The sequence below is a fragment of the Paroedura picta genome, chromosome 4 (assembly GCF_049243985.1).
Source record: "Paroedura picta isolate Pp20150507F chromosome 4, Ppicta_v3.0, whole genome shotgun sequence".
Lineage (NCBI taxonomy): Eukaryota > Metazoa > Chordata > Lepidosauria > Squamata > Gekkonidae > Paroedura > Paroedura picta.
This window is the reverse complement of record NC_135372.1, coordinates 93,251,814-93,271,743: the sequence shown is the minus strand read 5'-3', so window position 1 is coordinate 93,271,743 and position 19,930 is coordinate 93,251,814. Positions and strand designations below refer to the sequence as shown.

At 42.9% G+C, this 19,930-nt stretch overlaps 2 protein-coding genes across 4 annotated transcripts in view; one reads left to right on the top strand and one right to left on the bottom strand.

Moving 5' to 3' along the window:
* RPL10A (ribosomal protein L10a) overlaps positions 1 to 19,930 on the bottom strand; it is a 486,091-nt gene that overhangs the window by 41,611 nt on the left and 424,550 nt on the right. The window lies entirely within an intron of this gene.
* The window catches only part of CACNA1S (calcium voltage-gated channel subunit alpha1 S), a 71,335-nt gene that overhangs the window by 20,573 nt on the left and 30,832 nt on the right, over positions 1 to 19,930 (top strand). For all 3 annotated transcript variants that reach the window (XR_013230370.1, XM_077334256.1, XM_077334255.1), the window contains exons 8-23: positions 842 to 990; positions 1,288 to 1,369; positions 2,699 to 2,859; positions 4,527 to 4,752; positions 5,937 to 6,144; positions 7,264 to 7,384; positions 8,296 to 8,410; positions 8,559 to 8,652; positions 9,582 to 9,651; positions 11,348 to 11,480; positions 12,841 to 12,970; positions 13,872 to 13,931; positions 16,458 to 16,564; positions 17,401 to 17,488; positions 17,737 to 17,844; positions 18,558 to 18,610. Coding sequence is in view for 2 of the 3 variants with exons in the window: in XM_077334256.1 (XP_077190371.1) it covers positions 842 to 990; positions 1,288 to 1,369; positions 2,699 to 2,859; positions 4,527 to 4,752; positions 5,937 to 6,144; positions 7,264 to 7,384; positions 8,296 to 8,410; positions 8,559 to 8,652; positions 9,582 to 9,651; positions 11,348 to 11,480; positions 12,841 to 12,970; positions 13,872 to 13,931; positions 16,458 to 16,564; positions 17,401 to 17,488; positions 17,737 to 17,844; positions 18,558 to 18,610 (1,905 nt within the window). In the remaining variant the exon portion in view is untranslated. The remainder of the gene's footprint in view (positions 1 to 841; positions 991 to 1,287; positions 1,370 to 2,698; positions 2,860 to 4,526; positions 4,753 to 5,936; positions 6,145 to 7,263; positions 7,385 to 8,295; positions 8,411 to 8,558; positions 8,653 to 9,581; positions 9,652 to 11,347; positions 11,481 to 12,840; positions 12,971 to 13,871; positions 13,932 to 16,457; positions 16,565 to 17,400; positions 17,489 to 17,736; positions 17,845 to 18,557; positions 18,611 to 19,930) is intronic.

Sequence of the window (19,930 nt, the reverse complement as noted above, 5' to 3'; positions counted from 1 at the left end):
AGATATGAACATATACATACAAATTACCCTCTGCAGCTTATACTCACTCCTCTGTAAACTGAAATCCCTGGGAAAGAGATTGTTCCACTACGTGGTGATTTAAATCTTCTACCAGAAATATGTTTTTATGGGTGGCATCTGGATTATGATTGCTGTCCGGGATTGCTGTGTAAATGTGTCCACTATTGACATCTAACAAAGATGCCTTTCTTCTGCTTGGACTTTACAGAAGTTTAATCTGAATTCTGTCAGTGTTTTTTGTTTTGTTTTGTAGTTGTTCTCAGCTGTTGGTTTTATAATGAAATACTTTGGAATGAACTTTTGAATGTGTAATGATGCTTCATTTTCTTGCTGTGTAAGCTACTATGAGCACCTCTTAGTGGAAAAGTACAAATGTAAACAACTAAATTATATTTTCTAAAAAAATCATCCATGATGAACAGAAACACTTGAGCCTACAAGACTGCTGGAGCTCCTGGCTGTTGAGTCTGAAATGCTAGAAAATAAGCAAAATCAATAAAGAATGACAGATGAAAACAATACAGTGCCTGAGTCTAACTAACATTAAGAAAAGAGAGCACTGCTCATAGCCCAGCCGTTGTAAAGAGATTGGCTTTGGCTGGCTTAGTTGTCTGGTGCAACATGAGCAATATCACAATGAGGATGAGTGTGGGAGAGATAGCGGGCAATGAGCAAAGGTCAGATGAGATGAGGCACCAGGAAGATTAATGTAGCTAGTATTTTTTAAAGTCAATCACAGATTCAGATTCACCCAGCCTATTTCTTATGCTTTTAACTGCTTTATAGTACATGTCCTGATTTTTAACTGGGTTGGTTCCAGGGAGTTCACCAAAGAGCGCGAAAAAGCCAAATCAAGAGGTACATTCCAGAAACTGAGGGAGAAGCAGCAATTAGAGGAGGACATGAAGGGCTACATGGATTGGATCACTCATGCAGAAGTCATGGAGAGTGACCGGACCCGTGGCGAAGGTACCCATGACTCATTAGCTACCTGATTTATGGGAAGTCAGTTAGAACACAGAGATTTCATTTTTTAAAAATGCCATAGGATGAAAACTGCTGGAACTTCAAGAACAATAGTCACTGGGGGATGTAGTCTAGGAGAACACAAGTCAAGAACAGCAGAGTGAAGTAAGTCCAGCAAGAGCAAAGAGTTAAGCGCTAGTTCTTATGGACATGCTGAGTTTTACAAATAAGCCTTCTTGGAACTTATGCTGTGCTTGAGTTGCCTAATAGGACACCGGTCTCTGTTTCCATCTTCCACAGGGATGATGCCATTGGATGAAGGCGGCTCAGAGACAGAGAGTCTGTATGAAATTGAGGGCATGAATAAATGGATCCTCTTCTTGTAAGCAGAATGCATACTAATTCAAACCCTCACTGTGCACCGCTCAAAGCATTGTTAGGCTACTTTAACATTTTAAAAGAAAAATCAAGAGAGCTGTTAACTGCAGAAAGCATTTCTGTTTTAGATGTAAAATGCAAGGGTTCATCTGGTGTTCTCCTGCTGAGATCTGCAGCTCACCACTGACTGGAGATGCTGGGCCAATCTAATGCCTAACAGCAAGGGGGGAAAGCAGAACTCAAGAAAATAATGTATTCTTCGATCTTCTCTAGGCATCTCTCCCACCAGAAAATACCTCAGAGACTTCTCCCATTTCATGCTAGGTGGAGTGATCAAAAAGAGTCCCAGATCTTTCATAGCATTTAGACTTTCCAGCTGCAATGTCAGTGGAGAGAACTATACTCTTTCCCAAAGGCCCATAACACCTGTTTTTCTTTGCTGTTCTTCTGGAGAACATTTTCCCATTCCATTGCATGTTTTCCTGGACCACCAATGGTTGCCAGCCTCTGGCTGGGAGCCTGGAGTTTTCCTGGAATTACAACTTATCTCCAAACTACACAGATCAGTTCCCCTGGAAAAAATGGCAGCTTTGGTGGTGAATTTCATGGCACCATATCCCCTTGCAGATGTTCAGGAACAAACACCAATCAGTAAAACCAGCAGTGTATGCATAAAAACAGGGCATAAATCAACTAGAATAGTCAGTGGTAAAAAAACAAAACAAAACAAGGAAATAAAATTCAGTTAAAAATGTGGGTCAGCGATCCCCAACATAGGGCCTGGAAATGTTTGCTTATGCCCACTTGCTTCTTCCTCGAAGGAAAGAGCCAATTCTGGCTTTTTCCAATGCCTTGGAGAGCAGAAATACTGACTGCTTCTGCATGAGGAATTTGCCCCAGGACAGCCTCTCATTGCTTGAGGGTTTTAGTGCTGCTTCCACATGACGTCAGCAATGCTTCTCCACTAGGTGACTATTTCCTGAGAATATTTCCTGAAAATAACTTTAATTGATAGCTAGTCAAAGCTTATTTTGGAAGGATTAATTAACCTAAACATACTTGAAGCATTTGTTAAGACTCTTGGGTCAGAACAAGCTACATTATAATTTTCATTCTTTCTCACTGTTTGCTTCCTACAAAGTTTCCAGACTGTGCCTGGTATCCTTCGAGAGGGCAACAAAGAGAAGGGGCTTCAGATGGCCCAAGGGCTTTATGATTGCTAGGCTTGGCTCTGCACATCGAGAAGCAGTGGTTCTGAAGCCTTGTAGGGCTGGCCTTGGAGGCTGATCTGCTGCAATTCTCATTTTGACTCCCCCTGCCTTTTTTCTTCTAGCCGACACTGGAGGCGATGGAACCGTCTTTTCCGCCGGAAATGCCGTGAAGTGGTTAAGTCCAGGTTTTTCTATTGGTTTGTGATCCTGATAGTCTCCTTGAACACCCTCTCAATAGCAACCGAGCATCACCAGCAGTCTGACTGGCTGACCCATGTCCAAGGTGAGTAGAGACTTCTCAGGTTCTGATTACCAAGTAGGAATGATGTCAGTTTGTCCTGAACATCATGGCCTCTGTCATTGCTTGTTTTCACTTATGACTGTCTTGTATCCCAAACTAAATTTCTCTGTCATTACGGATTTACTGTCTGTATTTCCACATTCAGGTATGAATTTGTATGCATACAGAGGGACCCAGAACCAGACCCACAGGGTTGCTGTGTGGGGGAGGAGTTCTCGCGGCCCTATAGACTCTCTTGTGGGTTTCCTCAGGGCGCGGTCCTCTCCCCCACATCAACATCTTCATACTCCCTCTGGCCCAGCTGGTATGGAGATTTGGGCTGGGATGCCATCAGTACGCTGATGACACCCTGGTCTATCTCCTTATGGACGGCCACCCGGATACTCTACCCCAGAAAGATTTGCCAGATGTTTGGAAGTGGTGACTGAATGGTTCGAGCAGAGTTGCCTGAAATTCATCCCCTCCAAGATGGAGGTCCTGTGGCTGGGAGGTAGGGGGTGGGATTAGGCAGCCTAGCCTCGACCAGGGCCAGCGCCTTTTTGGTCCTGGCCCCAACCTGGTGGAATGAGCTCCCGGGTAAGCTGCAAGCCTTGTGGGATTTGTCAGCCTTCCACAGGGCTTGTAAAATGGAGCTCTTCCACCAGGCTTATGGTTAAGGCTGGGGTCAATCCCCACTTGGGATTGGAAGTATACATCATTCACTCTCCCTGCCACTTCGGTAGTGGGGGTGGTAATGTGGTTTTTCCTATCATGTTGGAATTTTTAAAGTCTTTTAATGGGAATTTTAATGGGGTTAAGACTATTGTTATCTGCCATGAGTCTCTTAGGGAGTGGCGGGAAATAAATCCAACAATAACAATAGCAATAGCAATAGCAATAGCAATAGCAATAGCAACAGCAATAGCAATAGCAATAGTTTCCCCCTTGGCTTTGGGCTTAAAGTAAACATTTCACTCCTTAGATCCAGCCTACTATGCTCAATACCACATGTCACAGCATGTTCCTTTGCTTTGGCTTTTTTAATAACCCTGAAACATAGTCAAGTGCAAAGAATTAGTGTAGAGGAAAGGAAATGCTTGACTGTTCCCTTTCTTGCCATTTGTTTGTTCAGAGATAAAAGACCCTATTTCCCACTCCCACCAAGTAGGAAAGCAGCTAGGTAACAATTCCAGGTGAGCAGAATGGATGAGAATAAAGCCCAGCTCCTCCCCATCTCCTTCCCAATGGCAACATGCAAAACTCCTTGTCAAGTTAAAAGTGTCAAGGAAAAGACTCATACACCAGAACAGGTTGACCTTTATGCATACCCCTAATGACTCCTTGGAGGGCTGAAAGTGGATATGTTGCAGGAGAGAAGAGTGATGAACTAGTGGGGAAAGTAGTCCTAGGTTGCCTTCACACATGCTAAATGGTGCCATTTCAATCCACTTGTGCAACCATTTGCAAGTGGATTTTGCCATTTCACGCAGTAAAATCCAGTTGCAAAGTACATTAAAAGTGGATTGGGAGTGCATTATTAGGTGTATGTGAAAAGTTTCCCTAGACTCCCTGCCTTCTTGTTCTCCTTCCTCTGAAGAGGGTTCAGGCTCTTGGATGGCTGCTGGTGGCCAGAGGAGAATTCCTGCATTAATTATAATTTCTTTTCACAGATATTGCCAACCGTGTGCTGTTAGCCCTCTTTACAGTTGAGATGATTCTGAAGATGTATGCCTTGGGTCTACGCCAGTACTTCATGTCCCTCTTCAACCGCTTTGATTGCCTAGTAGTTTGCACTGGCATTCTGGAGATCATACTGGTGGAGATTGTTTCCATGTCACCACTGGGCATCTCGGTTTTGAGGTGTATTCGCCTGTTGAGGCTCTTCAAGATAACCAAGTGAGTCTCCCCTGGGAGGCAAAGAGGTACTGCTGTCAATATGGCAGCATATATGAAACTTTCTCCTGTTATTCCCAGCTAGGTTCGAGATGTGTGTATACGCATTTGCCCAATTCAATGTATCTTAAGCATGTGATATCTCCCCATGGCATCTCAGTAGGTAAATAGGTCGATAAGCAAAACAAGAATTCTTTCATAATTTCAGGCTTATAGCCTGATTCTAATCAGACTTGTTCCTGTTTTCTGGAGATGGAAAATGAGCTGGGAAAGAGGGGGGAGGGCTGTGATAGGACAGGCTTCTTCCAATCATACAAGGGTCTGAGCGCTTTGTTTTTAAGCCAACCATTAACACAAAATGTCTTTTTGGAATCCAGGGACCATGTTCAGCATCTCATAAATCCACCCAGACAGAAATAAAGTCCCAAAAACAGGAATCCTAAAAAAATGGGGGGGGGGGGATGCTGTATCATTCTGACATTTCTCCATGGCAACACAGCAGTATTGATTTTTATTGAATAGCCTCTGTGTTGTGGCATTGCCACATGTTGCTATGTGGCCTTTAAAAATAATTTGGGGACTGGGGGGAGAAAATTTCAGTCCATGACAGAACTGCTCTGCTATGATTGGTGGCTTGCTGTGATTGACAAGCCAAGGAGTGGAGGGTGAAGTTCGACTTGTTTCCTTTGCAACCTCATCAGGAGGCAAAAAGCCACAATGGGACAGAGGGAAAATGCAGGAGGGTTCTCCCTGTGAGTAGGGCTGCAAATGCAAGATTTGCCATCCTGCGTTTGCAAGAAGGAAGCCACTCACATTTTACCCCTCCGTGCGGAAATGGTCTGATAGTTCCAATTTGGAGGTAAGATTGGTGTAGACTTGGAGTAGGGGCTTCTCAGTAGTTATACAAACCCCTTGGAACTCCTTGCCCAGGGAAGCCCATCTTATGACATTGTTTCACACTTTTTCTGTTTAATTAAAATGTGATTTCATGAGAGAACTTCCTATATATCACATGTGTATGGATGCAGTCTAATCTGTAAGACTATAGTTGTGTTTGCACTATGTTGTGCATTAGCATGATCCAAAGTCTGAATACAGTGGAATTAATTTAGTGAGAAAGGACTGCAGGATACAGACATAGATGTGTGCATATTTAGAGTGACATTCCCTCTTTTTCCCCTCTCTAGATATTGGACATCTCTGAACAACTTGGTAGCATCTTTGCTGAATTCAGTACGCTCCATCGCCTCCCTGCTCACTCTCCTCTTCCTGTTCATTGTCATCTTTGCCCTTTTAGGGATGCAGCTTTTTGGAGGCAAATTTGATTTTGATGATGCAAAGATACGACGTAGCACTTTTGATAACTTTCCTCAGGCTCTCATCAGTGTCTTCCAGGTATTATCCAGTTAAGGGCAGGATGGTAAAAATTATTGTGTTCTGTACTAGGCTCGTAATATGCTAGTTACTAGTAGGAAAGCAGGAGTCATAACTGCTGGGATATTTTTTGAGCTTTGAAGCTTTCTTCTTGGTACTATAAGACCGGGGGGGGGGGGGGGAGAGAAGAGATTCTGGTTAGCTGGGTTTGATTCCGCACTCCCCCACATGCAGCCAGATGGGTGACCTTGGGCTCACCATGGCACTGATAAAGCTGTTCTGACTGAGCAGTGATATCAGGGATCTCTCAGCCTCACCTACTTCACAGGGTGTTTGTTGTGGGGAGAGGAAAGGGAAGGCATATGTATGCCGCTTTGAGCCTCCTTCGGGTAAAAAAAAAGCGGCATATAAGAACCAACTCTTCTTCCTCTTCCTCTTCCTCTTCCTCTTCCTCTTCCTCTTCCTCTTCCTCTTCCTCTTCCTCTTCCTCTTCCTCTTCCTCTTCCTCTTCCTCTTTTTGGAATATTTGATGGAGTGTTCAAGGCACTTAATGCAGCAGAACTCTGTTTATGTATGCTGGTATGAAACAAAATAACAGAGTCATTCATTGAAAGGAACTCCATTCTAGACAGGCCAAATACAGTCTCCTAATCTAGCCTAACTAGCTAGGATGGATAGGCATGTTTTGCCATCATGGTACCAAGATGGAGAGATCTGGCAGAAAGTGGAGAGAAGGTGGAGAGAAAGGAAGTATTCCTAAGAGTAACAATCTGCATATGAAAGGGATAGCATCAGAGCAATAGAAAGGAAGGAAGATCAGGGCCTGGCCTATCGATCTTTCTGACTCTAAAGTCCCTCTCAGTAGGCTGAATCCTTCACTTTCACTATCTAGTTAAGGGTAGCATTCTGGTGGTCAAAATTCTTGTGTTCTATACAAAGCTCTAAGAATATGGCAGTGACCAGTAGGAGATCAGAAGTCATAATTCTTGGGGTATTTTTTGAGCTTTGATGCTTTCTTCTTGGTACTACAAGACTGGGGTGAGGAGAAATTCTGCCTCCTAGGTCCTCTTCTGGGTTTGAAGTCTTAATGGCTGTGCCTATGGTGTCCTGCTGTTTACAAAATCTCTTTCCTCTTCTGAGGTCCTGACTGGGGAAGACTGGACTTCTATAATGTACAATGGAATCATGGCCTATGGAGGACCATCATACCCTGGTATGCTGGTCTGCATTTATTTCATAATTCTCTTTGTCTGTGGGAACTGTATCCTTTCTTTAACCAGTTTTCTTGGTTATTTACATCATCTAAGTGTAGGGCATTGGATATTTCATTTTAAGGTTTATCAGTGTCTTAATCCTAATAGTGGTCAACCAGCAAATATGGACTTCCTTGTCTCATACTATAGACTGGTCATTAATATGACCAGGAGAACAATATGTCTTCAGCCTATGCAAATAAAAAATATTCATTATTTATTAGATTAACTAATAGTAAAGACCATTGCGTGCTGTAATACAATGGGTGCTAGCTCATGATTTGGTGTGGGTTTTGTGCCTCACAGTGTCATCACAATGGAGACTCAAAAGAATTTGGCTCTAACAGGAATGTACTATTAACCACCACAGAGCAACAGCTCATACTGGTTGTATAACTGGACTTTTTGTGGACAGACTGCTATTCTGTGAGTGTGATTACACATCAGAACTCAGAACTTTCCTTTCCCTATGGCAAGAAGCTACAAATATGCAGGTAGTTTAATTTCAGTTGTCGAATACCCATCTGCATGTCTATGCAGCTGATCTGTACATAATTTTTGTTTGCATTTCCACAGTCCATTTGCACTGGTGCCATCATTCCAGCAAGTCCCTTGCCTGTCTTGTGATATTCATACTACAGGTGGGCAGGAAGGGTAGGGATATGTGCAGGTGGGGGAATCTCCATGTCAGGATTCTGATTTTTGGAACTATGAAAAAACGCCCTACCTTTGCCAGACTCCTGGTACTCTGTTCTGCATTTCTAATGTGCCAAATTGAATAGTGTGGTAAACTAAAGTTAAGATTCCTCCCAGTGTCAGGACAGAGTCATGGCAGAAATTCCAGACTCTTGATTCCTTTGTTCTACATTCTACATTGTCTAAACTGTAAAATTCCTTAGCTTTTCTCTCCTCATACCAGATATTTTGCTCAATGTCTTCTTGGCCATTGCTGTGGATAACCTTGCTGAAGCTGAAACTTTGACTTCTGCTCAGAAGGCCAAAGATGAAGAGAGAAAAAGAAAGAAAATGGCCAGGTCAGTTCTTCCATCTGCTGGGAAAACCATGATTAGGACCCAGTTTGTAGGTTCCAATATGATGATGCCTAGCCCAACTGTAAGTATTTCTCCTAGCATGCCTTCCTCTTGGGTTTCACTTCCCTCTTCTCTTGGTTTTTTTCTCTAGAGGTTACCCTGAGAAATCAGATGAAGAAAAACAGTTGCTGGCAAAGAAGCTGGAACTGAAAGCCAAGGGAGAAGGAATTCCTACCACAGCTAAGGTCAACCAAGGATGCCATCTGAGACTCCCATACATGTCTAGCCCTAAAGACTTCAGTGCCTTACAGGAGATTCATAGGAATAAGCATCCAGACTGCCTTTCAGATTCTATATCATTTTTTCAAAATTGTTCCAAATTAAAACAAGATCTTCAGTGTCTAAATTTGAGTGCAAGCATTTTGTTGTCCCAAGATAACTGATTCAGCTTACCTTGAGATTGTGTATGCTTTTTAGGAAGTATTTGGTTTTGGTGGAAATGGGATGAAACAAGTCCCATATTTTAAATGAAAAATGGAACACTTGATCAAACAAAGCATAGGTGTTCATTGATGCATAAAACCAAGTTACACAACAGAGGACCACTTCATATTTTCTGCATCAAAGCAAATCCATGTGGGAATAGGACCTAATGGAATGGTTGTTTATACATACTTATTTCACATTTGGTTGTGGTTTCCCTGAATTTTCCTACACACTGCCATAGGCAAATTCATGATCAATGGCTACTGGCCATGGTGACTTAAATATCCATATAAGGAGAAGGGATGCCACATGACAGCTTTTCTATTAGACAAAGTCCCTATGCATTTGGTTTTGTAAGCTTTGTCAGGGAAATCTGTAAAAACATAATTCTGCATTAGATAAAATTTTAGAAGGATCCCACAATAAACATTATTAAATATTGTTAAAATGAATATTGAATTGAAAAGACAGAATAAAATTAGTTCCAAAGTGGATATTAATTAGAATATAGAATGAAATGCATAGTCTATAAAATTATCCCATGTCATAACCCATACGGAAGTACTTTACATGCAGAAAAGGTGTAATTGTGTAGTGTCTGTAGTGGTTGGGCACCACTGTCCAGCCGTAATGTTGGTACAGGAGGATGTAGAAAGAACATTCATCCCCCTTATTTTTCTTTCCTCAGTTGAAAGTGGATGAGTTTGAGTCCAATGTCAATGAGATAAAGGACCCTTATCCCTCTGCAGACTTCCCAGGTAAGATTGGTCCAGCTCCATTTGTGACTCTTGAGTCATATGAACACTGAAAGTGAATTATAAATAGAAATTATCTACAGCATATTATGATGGTATTGCAATATGTGAGGTGAGATCATGTCTCACATACCTATGCTGTGCAGAACTGCCACATGCCGTTCCTTGGTAGGCCCCCTTTGTCTCCTGTCATGCAGCACTGAGAGAGGTGGAAGAAATAAAAAGAATACCAAAAGGCTTCTTTAGATTCTGAAAATGGTGGAAGCTCTGTTCCTGTTCCCATTCTTCAGAGGTGAATTTATCTGCAAAACTATGGAGGCTTCGAATCAGCAGCTTATCATGTGTCCTGCTCCTTGCTGTGGGCCTGTTACAGTAGTTGGCTCTATTACCCTCATGTGAAGGAAAACCAAACTGTGGTTTATACAGAGTGAAGCTGCCTATTCCAAAGACACTGCCCCTTATCAAAGCCTGAAAAGAATCAATATCAATCTGTGTTTCTTCTGACTCATCTGGATGCTTCCAAAATAGGCAGTATCTATGAATGAAACCATGAGCCTCTTGTGGCGCAGAGTGGTAAGGCAGCCGTCTGAAAGCTTTGCCCATAAGGCTGGGAGTTCAATCCCAGCAGCCGGCTCAAGGTTGACTCAGCCTTCCATCCTTCCGAGGTCGGTAAAATGAGTACCCAGCTTGCTGGGGGGTAAACGGTCATGACTGGGGAAGGCACTGGCAAACCACCCCGTATTGAGTCTGCCATGAAAACGCTAGAGGGCATCACCCCAAGGGTCAGACATGACTCGGTGCTTGCACAGGGGATACCTTTACCTTTACCTTTACGAATGAAACCATCAACTGTATATGTTAAGGTTCTCTCTATGGAGGATAAGATAAACTTAGAGCCATTCTACATGGTAGTGGCTGTGCTGGGCCACCAGCAGCGTGGTGCTGCTGAGCTTTTATGTTCTGCAGGCGTGGGGGAAGGTTTATATTTTATTTTTTTCAGGAAGGTAGGATTGCATGGAATACAATCCCACCTTCATGCAACCTTTTTTAAATGCCCCAGTTCGTGCTGCAGCACAGCGAAGCACTGCAAAGCTGACCGAGGAATTTTTTACCCCCTCTGGGCCACTGTGAGATGAGGAAGAGCTGGGTCAGGAAGTCCCAGCTCTTCCCTGTTCACATGGGCCTGCCACAGGACGGGCCCCAATGGCCCCTGCAGCGAGCTAAGGAAACACGGATTCTCCTGCATTCCCTTAGCCCAGGACAAAACAGGGCTCAATCCACGGCAGGCACAGGAGGGGGCCTGCAAAGCAGCTGCATCATGTGGAAGTGGGGATTAGCACCACTTCCATATGAACACTCTTTTGGCCTTTTCCACCCATGCAGAATTAGCTTGATGGAGCTAAGGCCTTTGCTTATTATTACTAGTACACAGACAATGGCCAAATTCCAGTAAAAATATTGAATAAAATCAGATGTTGCAGTCGGCAACCCAGGGTTTATGAGCAAGTCGCCTCTGCTAGAATTTTAAAATTAATAAAGCAACATAGAGGTGTTTTGGGGCACTGAACACAGAAGCATTGAGCCATTAGTACTTCCTTCCCCTGAAGTTCACCTTATAGGGACTTTAGAATATATAGGGTCCAGAATATAATTTTATGCAACAAATCAGCTTTTCAGTGATGAGCAGTGTACCCTGCAGGTGATGATGAAGAAGATGAGCCTGAAATCCCACTGAGTCCACGGCCACGTCCTCTAGCAGAGCTGCAGTTGAAGGAGAAAGCAGTGCCCATGCCTGAAGCCAGTGCATTCTTCATCTTTAGTCCAACCAACAAGTATGCCCTCTTCCTTTATCCTTCTTTAGTCCTATTAGTCCCCAGACAAAAAGAAGCCCCTTGGGACATCTGACATGGAATGTTTTGTTACCCGGATCAGTCTACATGTGTCAGGGCTGTAACATGGCAGGTATCCGCTGACAGAGAAAACTTGTATATGTTTGATATTTTAATATATTTGAAATCTCGCCTACATATGCCAAGGTCCAGATTCAGATACATAATTAGAACAATAAGGGGGGAAGACTTCCAAACAGAAGATGGGGTGTTATTTTAGAAACAAAAAAGAGGCCAAATTAATCTAGGCAAGTAGAAAAAGTGCAATGAAAATTACAGAAATGAAAAGGCAATGCAGTAATTACACACAAAAACCTTTCCCTGGACCATTTCCTACCTACTGGGGAAAACACAAAAAGGGGAGAAACAAGACATACAAGCCTGCCTGGAACCAAGAGGGGAAGGACTGCTGGCATCAGAATAAAGGAGAAATCAGTCTTTCGGAAGTGAGCCAGCCCCTTGTGCCTCGAGAGTATCAAACGTGTTCCCTGGGGAAGATCTGGAAATTAGACAGGTCGATAACAAGGTACTTGTCATGATTGGGGAAGGGCAGGAATCTTCCTGTCCAGTTTTTGAGATAGCTGAGAAATTGCTGAAATTGGCCTATTGTTTATTGCTTTGGAAACAGGGCTGTCTGTAAAGGTAGGCTGAAATTATCTGAGAAGAGGATCCAAAAAACTCAGGGAAAATGATCTTTGACTGAAAATCTCTTAGAATGGGTATTTGCATGACTGATATAGGAGTTACTCTGCATTCCTTTCCACCTTAGCATGACTCACTGCCTTTTAATGTCCCTTTAATTCAAGATCCACCTATCATCTCTAAGCCCACACTGAGATGTACATATGTACAGAAAAAAGGGGGAACAAACAAATTTATACCTGACCAGACCTGCTTCATTCAGAGATGGAATCCCAATGGGTACCTTCAGACCGTCCTCTTGTTATATTCATAATTTTCCATACAAGGTCCCAGATTTGCACTACAACAGTGGAACAACAATTCAAGAACCTTTAGAAAAATTCAAAGTGGGACAACACATGAAAAGGAGACCCATATCTACAATTCTGAATTCTCTGGATGAGGAGCTAGCTAGAAATGTAAAATTAATAGCATAAGCAACCCGGTACAAGAAAAAAAGAATACTTCCTTTCTCCCTGATTAGATATAAGCTGTTTGCCAGAAACGGCATCAGTTATTGTCAGTTAAGTCCCATTCAGTTGCCCTTCCTACTATCGAGTTTTGCTTAAGTAGCTTATGATCCAGCTGGCCTCTATTCCTCTCCCTCCTCTGCCTTCTTCAGGATCCGTGTATTGTGCCACCGCATTGTCAATGCCACTTGGTTCACCAACTTCATCCTCCTCTTCATCCTGCTGAGCAGCATCTCATTGGCAGCTGAGGATCCCATCCGAGCTGACTCCTTCAGGAATCAGGTGACTAGAGAAAGCGGTGACTGTGCCTCATGGTGTGGTGTGGTGATAGTGGATAACCCAGGCTGAATCACAGGACATCTCCAGCTGCTGTAGCTTCCTTGTACTAGGCATACAATGTGTGAAATGGACTGGAGCAATATAACAAAGGCAATGAGGAAGAGCTGTAGATGGGGCTGGTTTGTAGGTACGAGCCAAACACAGACAATGAATATAATGCCTCCATGAAAAATTACACATGGCTCCTATGACTTTTTAAATTATTCTGAATTGTGTTCCATTTTAATTATTAAATGAACCATTTGCCTTTCTACAAAGATAGTTAGCATGAAGAAGCCATAAAATAAACAGAAGGTAACAGTTGAATGTACTCAACTAGCATGAATACATTCCATTCTGAAAACGGAATAAATAAAACAAGTTGAAGAACATTCCTATAGCTCCATAAAGTAGTTAGCTGATAGCTCTCCTTAGAGAACTTGTTCTGCTTCATTGGTATGTCACCAAGAAAAGCCCTGCCCCAAAGGTACTACTAGATTTCTGAGTGAGAAGGACTATGGGTTGTAATAATGAATGCATTGTTAAAATTGGATCATATCTTTATAAGATAGTTGCTGTACCTTAATGTACTAGGATAACTAAAATATTTCACAGAATCCTTCAGCAGAGTACTAACCGTACAAGTTTGTAGTGCCCGGGGGCTGGAGATATGTGGAGGCTGCCCAGCAAATGTGAGTAACGAGAAGCTTCAGTTAACTATAAAGAAGGACGTATTTCTTTTCTTGAGTTTCATATGAGAATACCTACAAAAGGTCACCCCTAGGTTGGGAAATTTTGGGGAGTCAATTGTATTTACAAAACTAATTTCCTCTTTCTCGGGTGGGGTGTGTGTGTTTGTCTCCAGATTCTAAAATACTTTGACATCGGCTTCACTTCTGTGTTTACAGTTGAAATAGTTCTCAAGGTGAGTTACTTAGGGCTCGCATCCTCACATAAAGATCCTCATCATGTTCATTTTATGTGCTTTTGAACAGGGCTGGATATGCATCTGCCAGCACCTGGATTATTTTAATATGCATTGTACAGTTGTTGCATGAATCTGCAGTGCTGCAGAATTCCATTAACAATGAACTCAATGAACCACATCACCTTTCATGCTCAGAGTGGAAACAGGTAGCTTTAAAACTTTCCTAGTTTATCTCCACTACAGACCGGATAATCGGCAAACTTCATTCACATGGTGAAGTTAATGTTACCCTGGATTTCCAAATGAAAACAAAGCAGTTTTGAGTTGATAATTCTGATGAGGCTTACTGGACAGTTAATTTTCACAAAAGTAGAACTGTCATGGGAAGGCTTAATAATGGCAAGTGTAGTAAAGTGGTTGCCTGTTTACTTAACTATGGTGTCTGAAAGGAAGTCCTTAGTAAAACTCAGAAAGCATTTTCTTTAGATTTATATCCTGCTGCTCTCAGCTGTACCAGCTCGTGATGGGTTACCATTTATAACACCTATACAATAAAGTCCCAGAACAATGAAACACTGTACAACAATAAATCAAGAATTGCAGCTTAGTGCCTTGCCCCATATTTTACGACCCTTTGTGGGATCCCAGTTGGCCTGCCCATACCTGCAGTTGGCTGCTGATGTCCATGAGCAGCAACCCCCTAAATGGGGGGGATGAGGGTGGAGGGACCTAGGAACTTCTGGTCCAAGCATTGACCAGAAGCCTGGTGGAAGAGCCCTATCTTGCAGTGCCTGTAGGACTGTGACAGCTCCAAAAGGGCCCTCAGCTCCTCTGGGAGCCCATTCCACCAGGCAGGGTCCAGGTTGAGACCAGGTGCACCTCCCATGGGCCTGGGACAATCAGCCTATTCGTGCCCACAGAGCAAAGGGATCTGTGGGTGGCATAAAGATACAGACAGGCCCTCAGATATGTGGGGCTCAGACCACAGATGGCTTCAAAGGTAAGTACCGGCACCTTGAACTTGATCCAGAACACCACTTCATTTAACTGATGCAGAGACAAAAACACCAGTGTACAAACTGAAGTAGCCAGGATATACAGATACAGACAAAATGTGACACATACCTTGAAAGTAGTCCATGTATTCATACAAAGGGACATATACATATAGAAGAAAAAGAAGAGCTGGTTTTCTTGTACCTCAATTTTTAACTACCTAATGAATCTCAACATAGCAATTGTCTTTCCTTCTTCTCCCCACAACATATGCCCTGTGAGGGAGGTGAAGCTCTGAGAGAATCAGCTATGAAAGAACCAAAGCCACCCAGCTGGCTGCATGTGGAGGAGGAGTGGGGAATCATACCTGGTTTCCAGATTAGAGGCCACTGCTCTTAACCACTACATTAAGTTGGCTCTGGAAGAGAAACATAGAAAAATAACTACCCTTATGAAATTTGAAACAATGTGAGAGACATAGGACAATTCATGTAGCCATTTTGAAATGCCATACCAGACATTACTGCATTCATAGTGTACCTTTTGTTTGTGCTGAATCACTCCTCTGAATAGTTGACAAATACAGAGGGACAGTTATCCCAAATTCAGACTTGACCATAATCCTGCATTTTTAGGTTATTGACTTGCAGGCAGGCATTTGGCTCGAATAATGATGCTTCAGCTTGAATTGGCAAACAGGCCACCGCTTTATTTAACCTTTTTAACAGGGTGTTGGCAATAACAAGGGGAGAGGGAGCCCATCACCACCTTCAGACCATTTTGGCCTGCATACCAAAATACCCAAGCGACACCCTGGTGATCCGGTCCTAGTGCTGAGCCACCGGTCCCCTTGTCGCTGGGGATTCAACCTTTACGTGGACCTGGATGCCCGAGGAGGCGTGTACCTCCCTTGGCCTTGCCAAGTGCATTTAATTCTGCGAGTGTCTTTTCTGGGCCTTCCCAGCCGGGTTGGCCTTACTCACAGTTCTGGCCTCTCTCTTTGAGGCTTTTCTACCTGGATGAGTCTTTTCTTCCTGACTCACTCCCTTTTGATGGGCTCCATCCCCTTGCCGCCCCTCCCTGCAGTGACAACAAGAACAATAACCAAGTCATAACAAAACATATTAACAGAGTTTACAAACTTCTTCAGTACCATAATGTTTCCCCCCTTACATGCGGCCGCGAGCAAAGAGGCTGCCAAGGAGCATGCGGTGCCCTAATAAGGATGTTGCGTGCTCTCCCCTCTCCTCTCTGAGGTGGCGCGCTAATGCCATACCTGCCCCGCCTTGCCTCCGTCGCTCCCGGCGTCCTCCTCTTTGCCGCCTCCTGCCGCCACATGAATGGCGGCCCCCGGTAAGTCTCGTGCCGCTTTTTCTCAGGCAACCATGATTTTAGCATACCAACCAATGTTCTAACATGTCGAAATGATCATGTGAATTCAGCCACTGAAAGAAGTATCCTCATACACTGACAGACACCCAGAACTAGATCTTCTGAAGGCTAACCAGTTCTTTCTGCTCCCAACAGATGACCACTTATGGTGCCTTCCTTCATAAGGGCTCCTTCTGCCGTAACTACTTCAACATCCTGGACTTGCTTGTGGTAGCTGTCTCCCTCATCTCCATGGGATTTGAGTAAGCTTGCAGCAGAGGGATTTATTTTCTAATCTAGAGGGTTGTTCTATTATTTGTTGTAGACCCTGAGCTAGTGTCTTGGAAAGGGGAGAAGAAATTAGACAAATCATATGTCTTTGGCACAAACGATGAATCTGTGGAATATAAATATCTCATGTGTTACTTCAGAGTAGGGAATACCATGAAATACAATATGGATGGATATATTTCTGAAGAAATTAAAGAAAGATTTTATGCAAGGAAGATAATTACACCTTATACCCAGAAGTGTAGGAGCTGTTGAGGGTGGGATAAACTGGTAAAACTGCAGACAGTATTCTCAACAATTAAAATTAAAAGTAATTCCTTTCTCGCCTTCACATCAGGATTGAAATTAGAGGTACAATCAGCTACTGCAGTTTAATCCTGCTAGCTGATTATGCATAATTATCTCTTGGCCTGCTTTCTCTTCCTCTCATCAACTACAAATGTTCCTTCATAGGGTTTGGAGTTTCTAGTATTGATGGTGAATTAAGGATTGGAGTTTTGATATCTGTTTTCAAGTTTCATGCTGTGGGAATATTTTCAGTTTGACAGCAATTCAGGTAGCAATTATCACTCTGCTACTGCTTTCCAATATAATTTGAAGAAAATTCTATGTGATGATTCCATGTCAAATGAACCTGCCAGGACAGTGGAAGTGTCCTTCTGAAGAGTTCTTTCAAGCCACTTGGTGGCAAGGTCGCAGCATTCCCATCCACAAAGTGTCTCACTATACTGCTGGAAACATTGAAACTCTGTTACATGAGCACAAATGTCTGAGTTTATCGAGATGTCTTTCCTATTTCCTGCAACAGATCCAGTACTATCTCAGTGGTGAAAATCCTAAGGGTTCTCAGAGTACTACGACCACTGAGAGCCATTAATAGAGCAAAGGGCCTAAAGGTGAGTAGGTAACTGGGATACTGCTTAATGCTCATTAGTCCAGAAATAGGACATGTCAGGGGGAACATGTGATGACTTCTCACCTCTAAATGAATAAGTACCTTTGAGTTTATCAGTGAACTAGACAAAACTGTTTCACCTTAGACTGGGATGCTATCAGGCATTGTAATATCTGACTGTCTGGAAAACCCCATCACATGATGGCCAGATCAAATCTAGCCCATTTCTCTCTCTCTTTCTCTCTCTAGCATGTAGTCCAGTGTGTTTTTGTGGCCATCAAGACCATTGGCAACATTGTACTGGTCTCTGCATTACTGCAGTTCATGTTTGCTTGCATTGGGGTGCAGCTGTTCAAGGTAAAAACCTTTCTTAGGCTGAATCTGCACTTACTTTGTTTATTCCATTGTCAATCCTGTTGAGTCCAGATCGATTTGAACTCAGGTCTTCCTCTCCCCCGCCCCCCCTTGAAACAGAAAAGTGTTCTGCATGTGCTTAGGGAGGCTCTGAAGGGGAGGGGGGAGCCAAGTGCAGCAGGAGCTTCTTTCTTTTCTTGAGGAGGAGAGGATTGGAGATAGCAGAGGAGAGAAAAAAACACGAGGCAAACATCTACTGACAAAATTTAGGGCTTCTGCAGCTTCTGCTGAGAGAAAATTAGGGCTTCCCCTTTTGAACAGACCTCCCCAAACCTAAGAGCCTAAGGCCACATATATATAATATAATTTAAAGAAGGACAACCACTGAGGAAAACAAAATTGAAAACGGTTTAATCTAGAGGCCGTTCTGGTTGTGCTTATACACATAAATTTACAAGAAGAGATAAGAAACGTTTATTTGTATTTATTGTGGAATTGTTTAATATAGCCCGGGATAGGTTCTGTTTTCTGTCACTACCATGGACCTCAGCAACAAATGCAAAGCAAGCACTGGCTCTGCATGCTTTTTCAATCCAAATCTTCAAATATTGAGGGTTAAAAGCACTCTAAGCTGGAAACTTTCATTTTTCAGGATTGTCAGACAAATGAAATTGTACTGAAATCAGTTCTTCTTTGGCCTCTCTGATTTAATGTAGGGAAAGTTCTACAGCTGCACAGATCCACTCAAGATTACAGAACAGGAGTGCAGGTAAGCTACTCTCCATTTACCTAGTATGTCCTTCTGCAGTTCAGGACTATGGGATTATGATATAATAAGAGCAAGAGATGTCTTGTTTATGATACAGTCAGAATACAATGTTTTTTGAGAAAGTTACTACCTTGCTAGATCATGGGAATGGACATTGTTTACCTTGATTTCAGTAACACTTTTGTGTTATTTTATTTATTATATTTATATACTGCACTCCCCAGAGGCTCAGGGCGGTTTACATAAAATGTATAAACAATACATGAAACAATCCATACCATTTAAATAACCATAATAATAATACTAATAATTGATAGTTGTAACAGTGCAAACAATGCAAACAGTGCAACAGTGCAAGCTGGTCCAGAGCGCACTGATGGAGTTCTGGGAGGGAAGGAGCAGGGGCCCTTCAGACGCTGTTGGTTATGCCTGGTCTCAACCAAGTGCCTGGTGGAAGAGCTCCTTTTTGCAGGCCCTGCAGAACTGTTTTAGCTCCATCAGAGCCCTGATCTCCTCTGGGAACTCATTCCACCAGGTGGGGGCCAGGACCTGGTCTTGGCTGAGGCCAGGCAAAGCTTCTTTGGGCTAGGAACCTCCAACAGATTCATTCCCACCGAGTGCAATGCCCTGTGAGGGGCATAAGGAGATAGGCAGTCCCACAGATATGAGGGGTCCAGACTGCAGATGGCCTAAAGGTTAACACCAAAACCTTGAACCTGATTCGGGCTGCAACTGGCAACCAATGCGGCTGCCTCAGGTTGCCAGTTGTTTGATAGATTTATTTCAAAGGTTGTTTGATAGATTTATTTAAAGCTCAGAAAAAAGTTTGATGCATACTTCTAACGGCAAGGGTTGCCTGTAGCTTCAGCAATTACTACTTAAGAACATCTAATATATGTAGGAAATATAATAATTCTATTAATACTTTGCTCCATTTGCAATGGAATTGTCCTCTGGTTAAAGGAAACAGGAGAATGGTGGTGGAAAGAATTTACTGGACTACAAAACACCCTATATGACTTTGAATTAGGGTTCACAGGTCTGTCCTGGCAATTGGTGAGAGATGGAGCAGGGACTTACTATCTTGCCAGCATTGCACCAACAATGATGTCATCACTCTGTGATGTCACTGTTCCACTCTGATATCTGATTCTAAGATAATCTATTAACTGCTTAGGGATATGATTTCCTACCCTAAATACAAAAGTTTCCCTGTACAAATAGTTCTATTATTTAGAGCAGTGGTCCCCAACCTTTTTATCACCGGGGACCACTCAACGCCGGGGACCACTCACCAGGGACCACTTAACGCCTTTTACT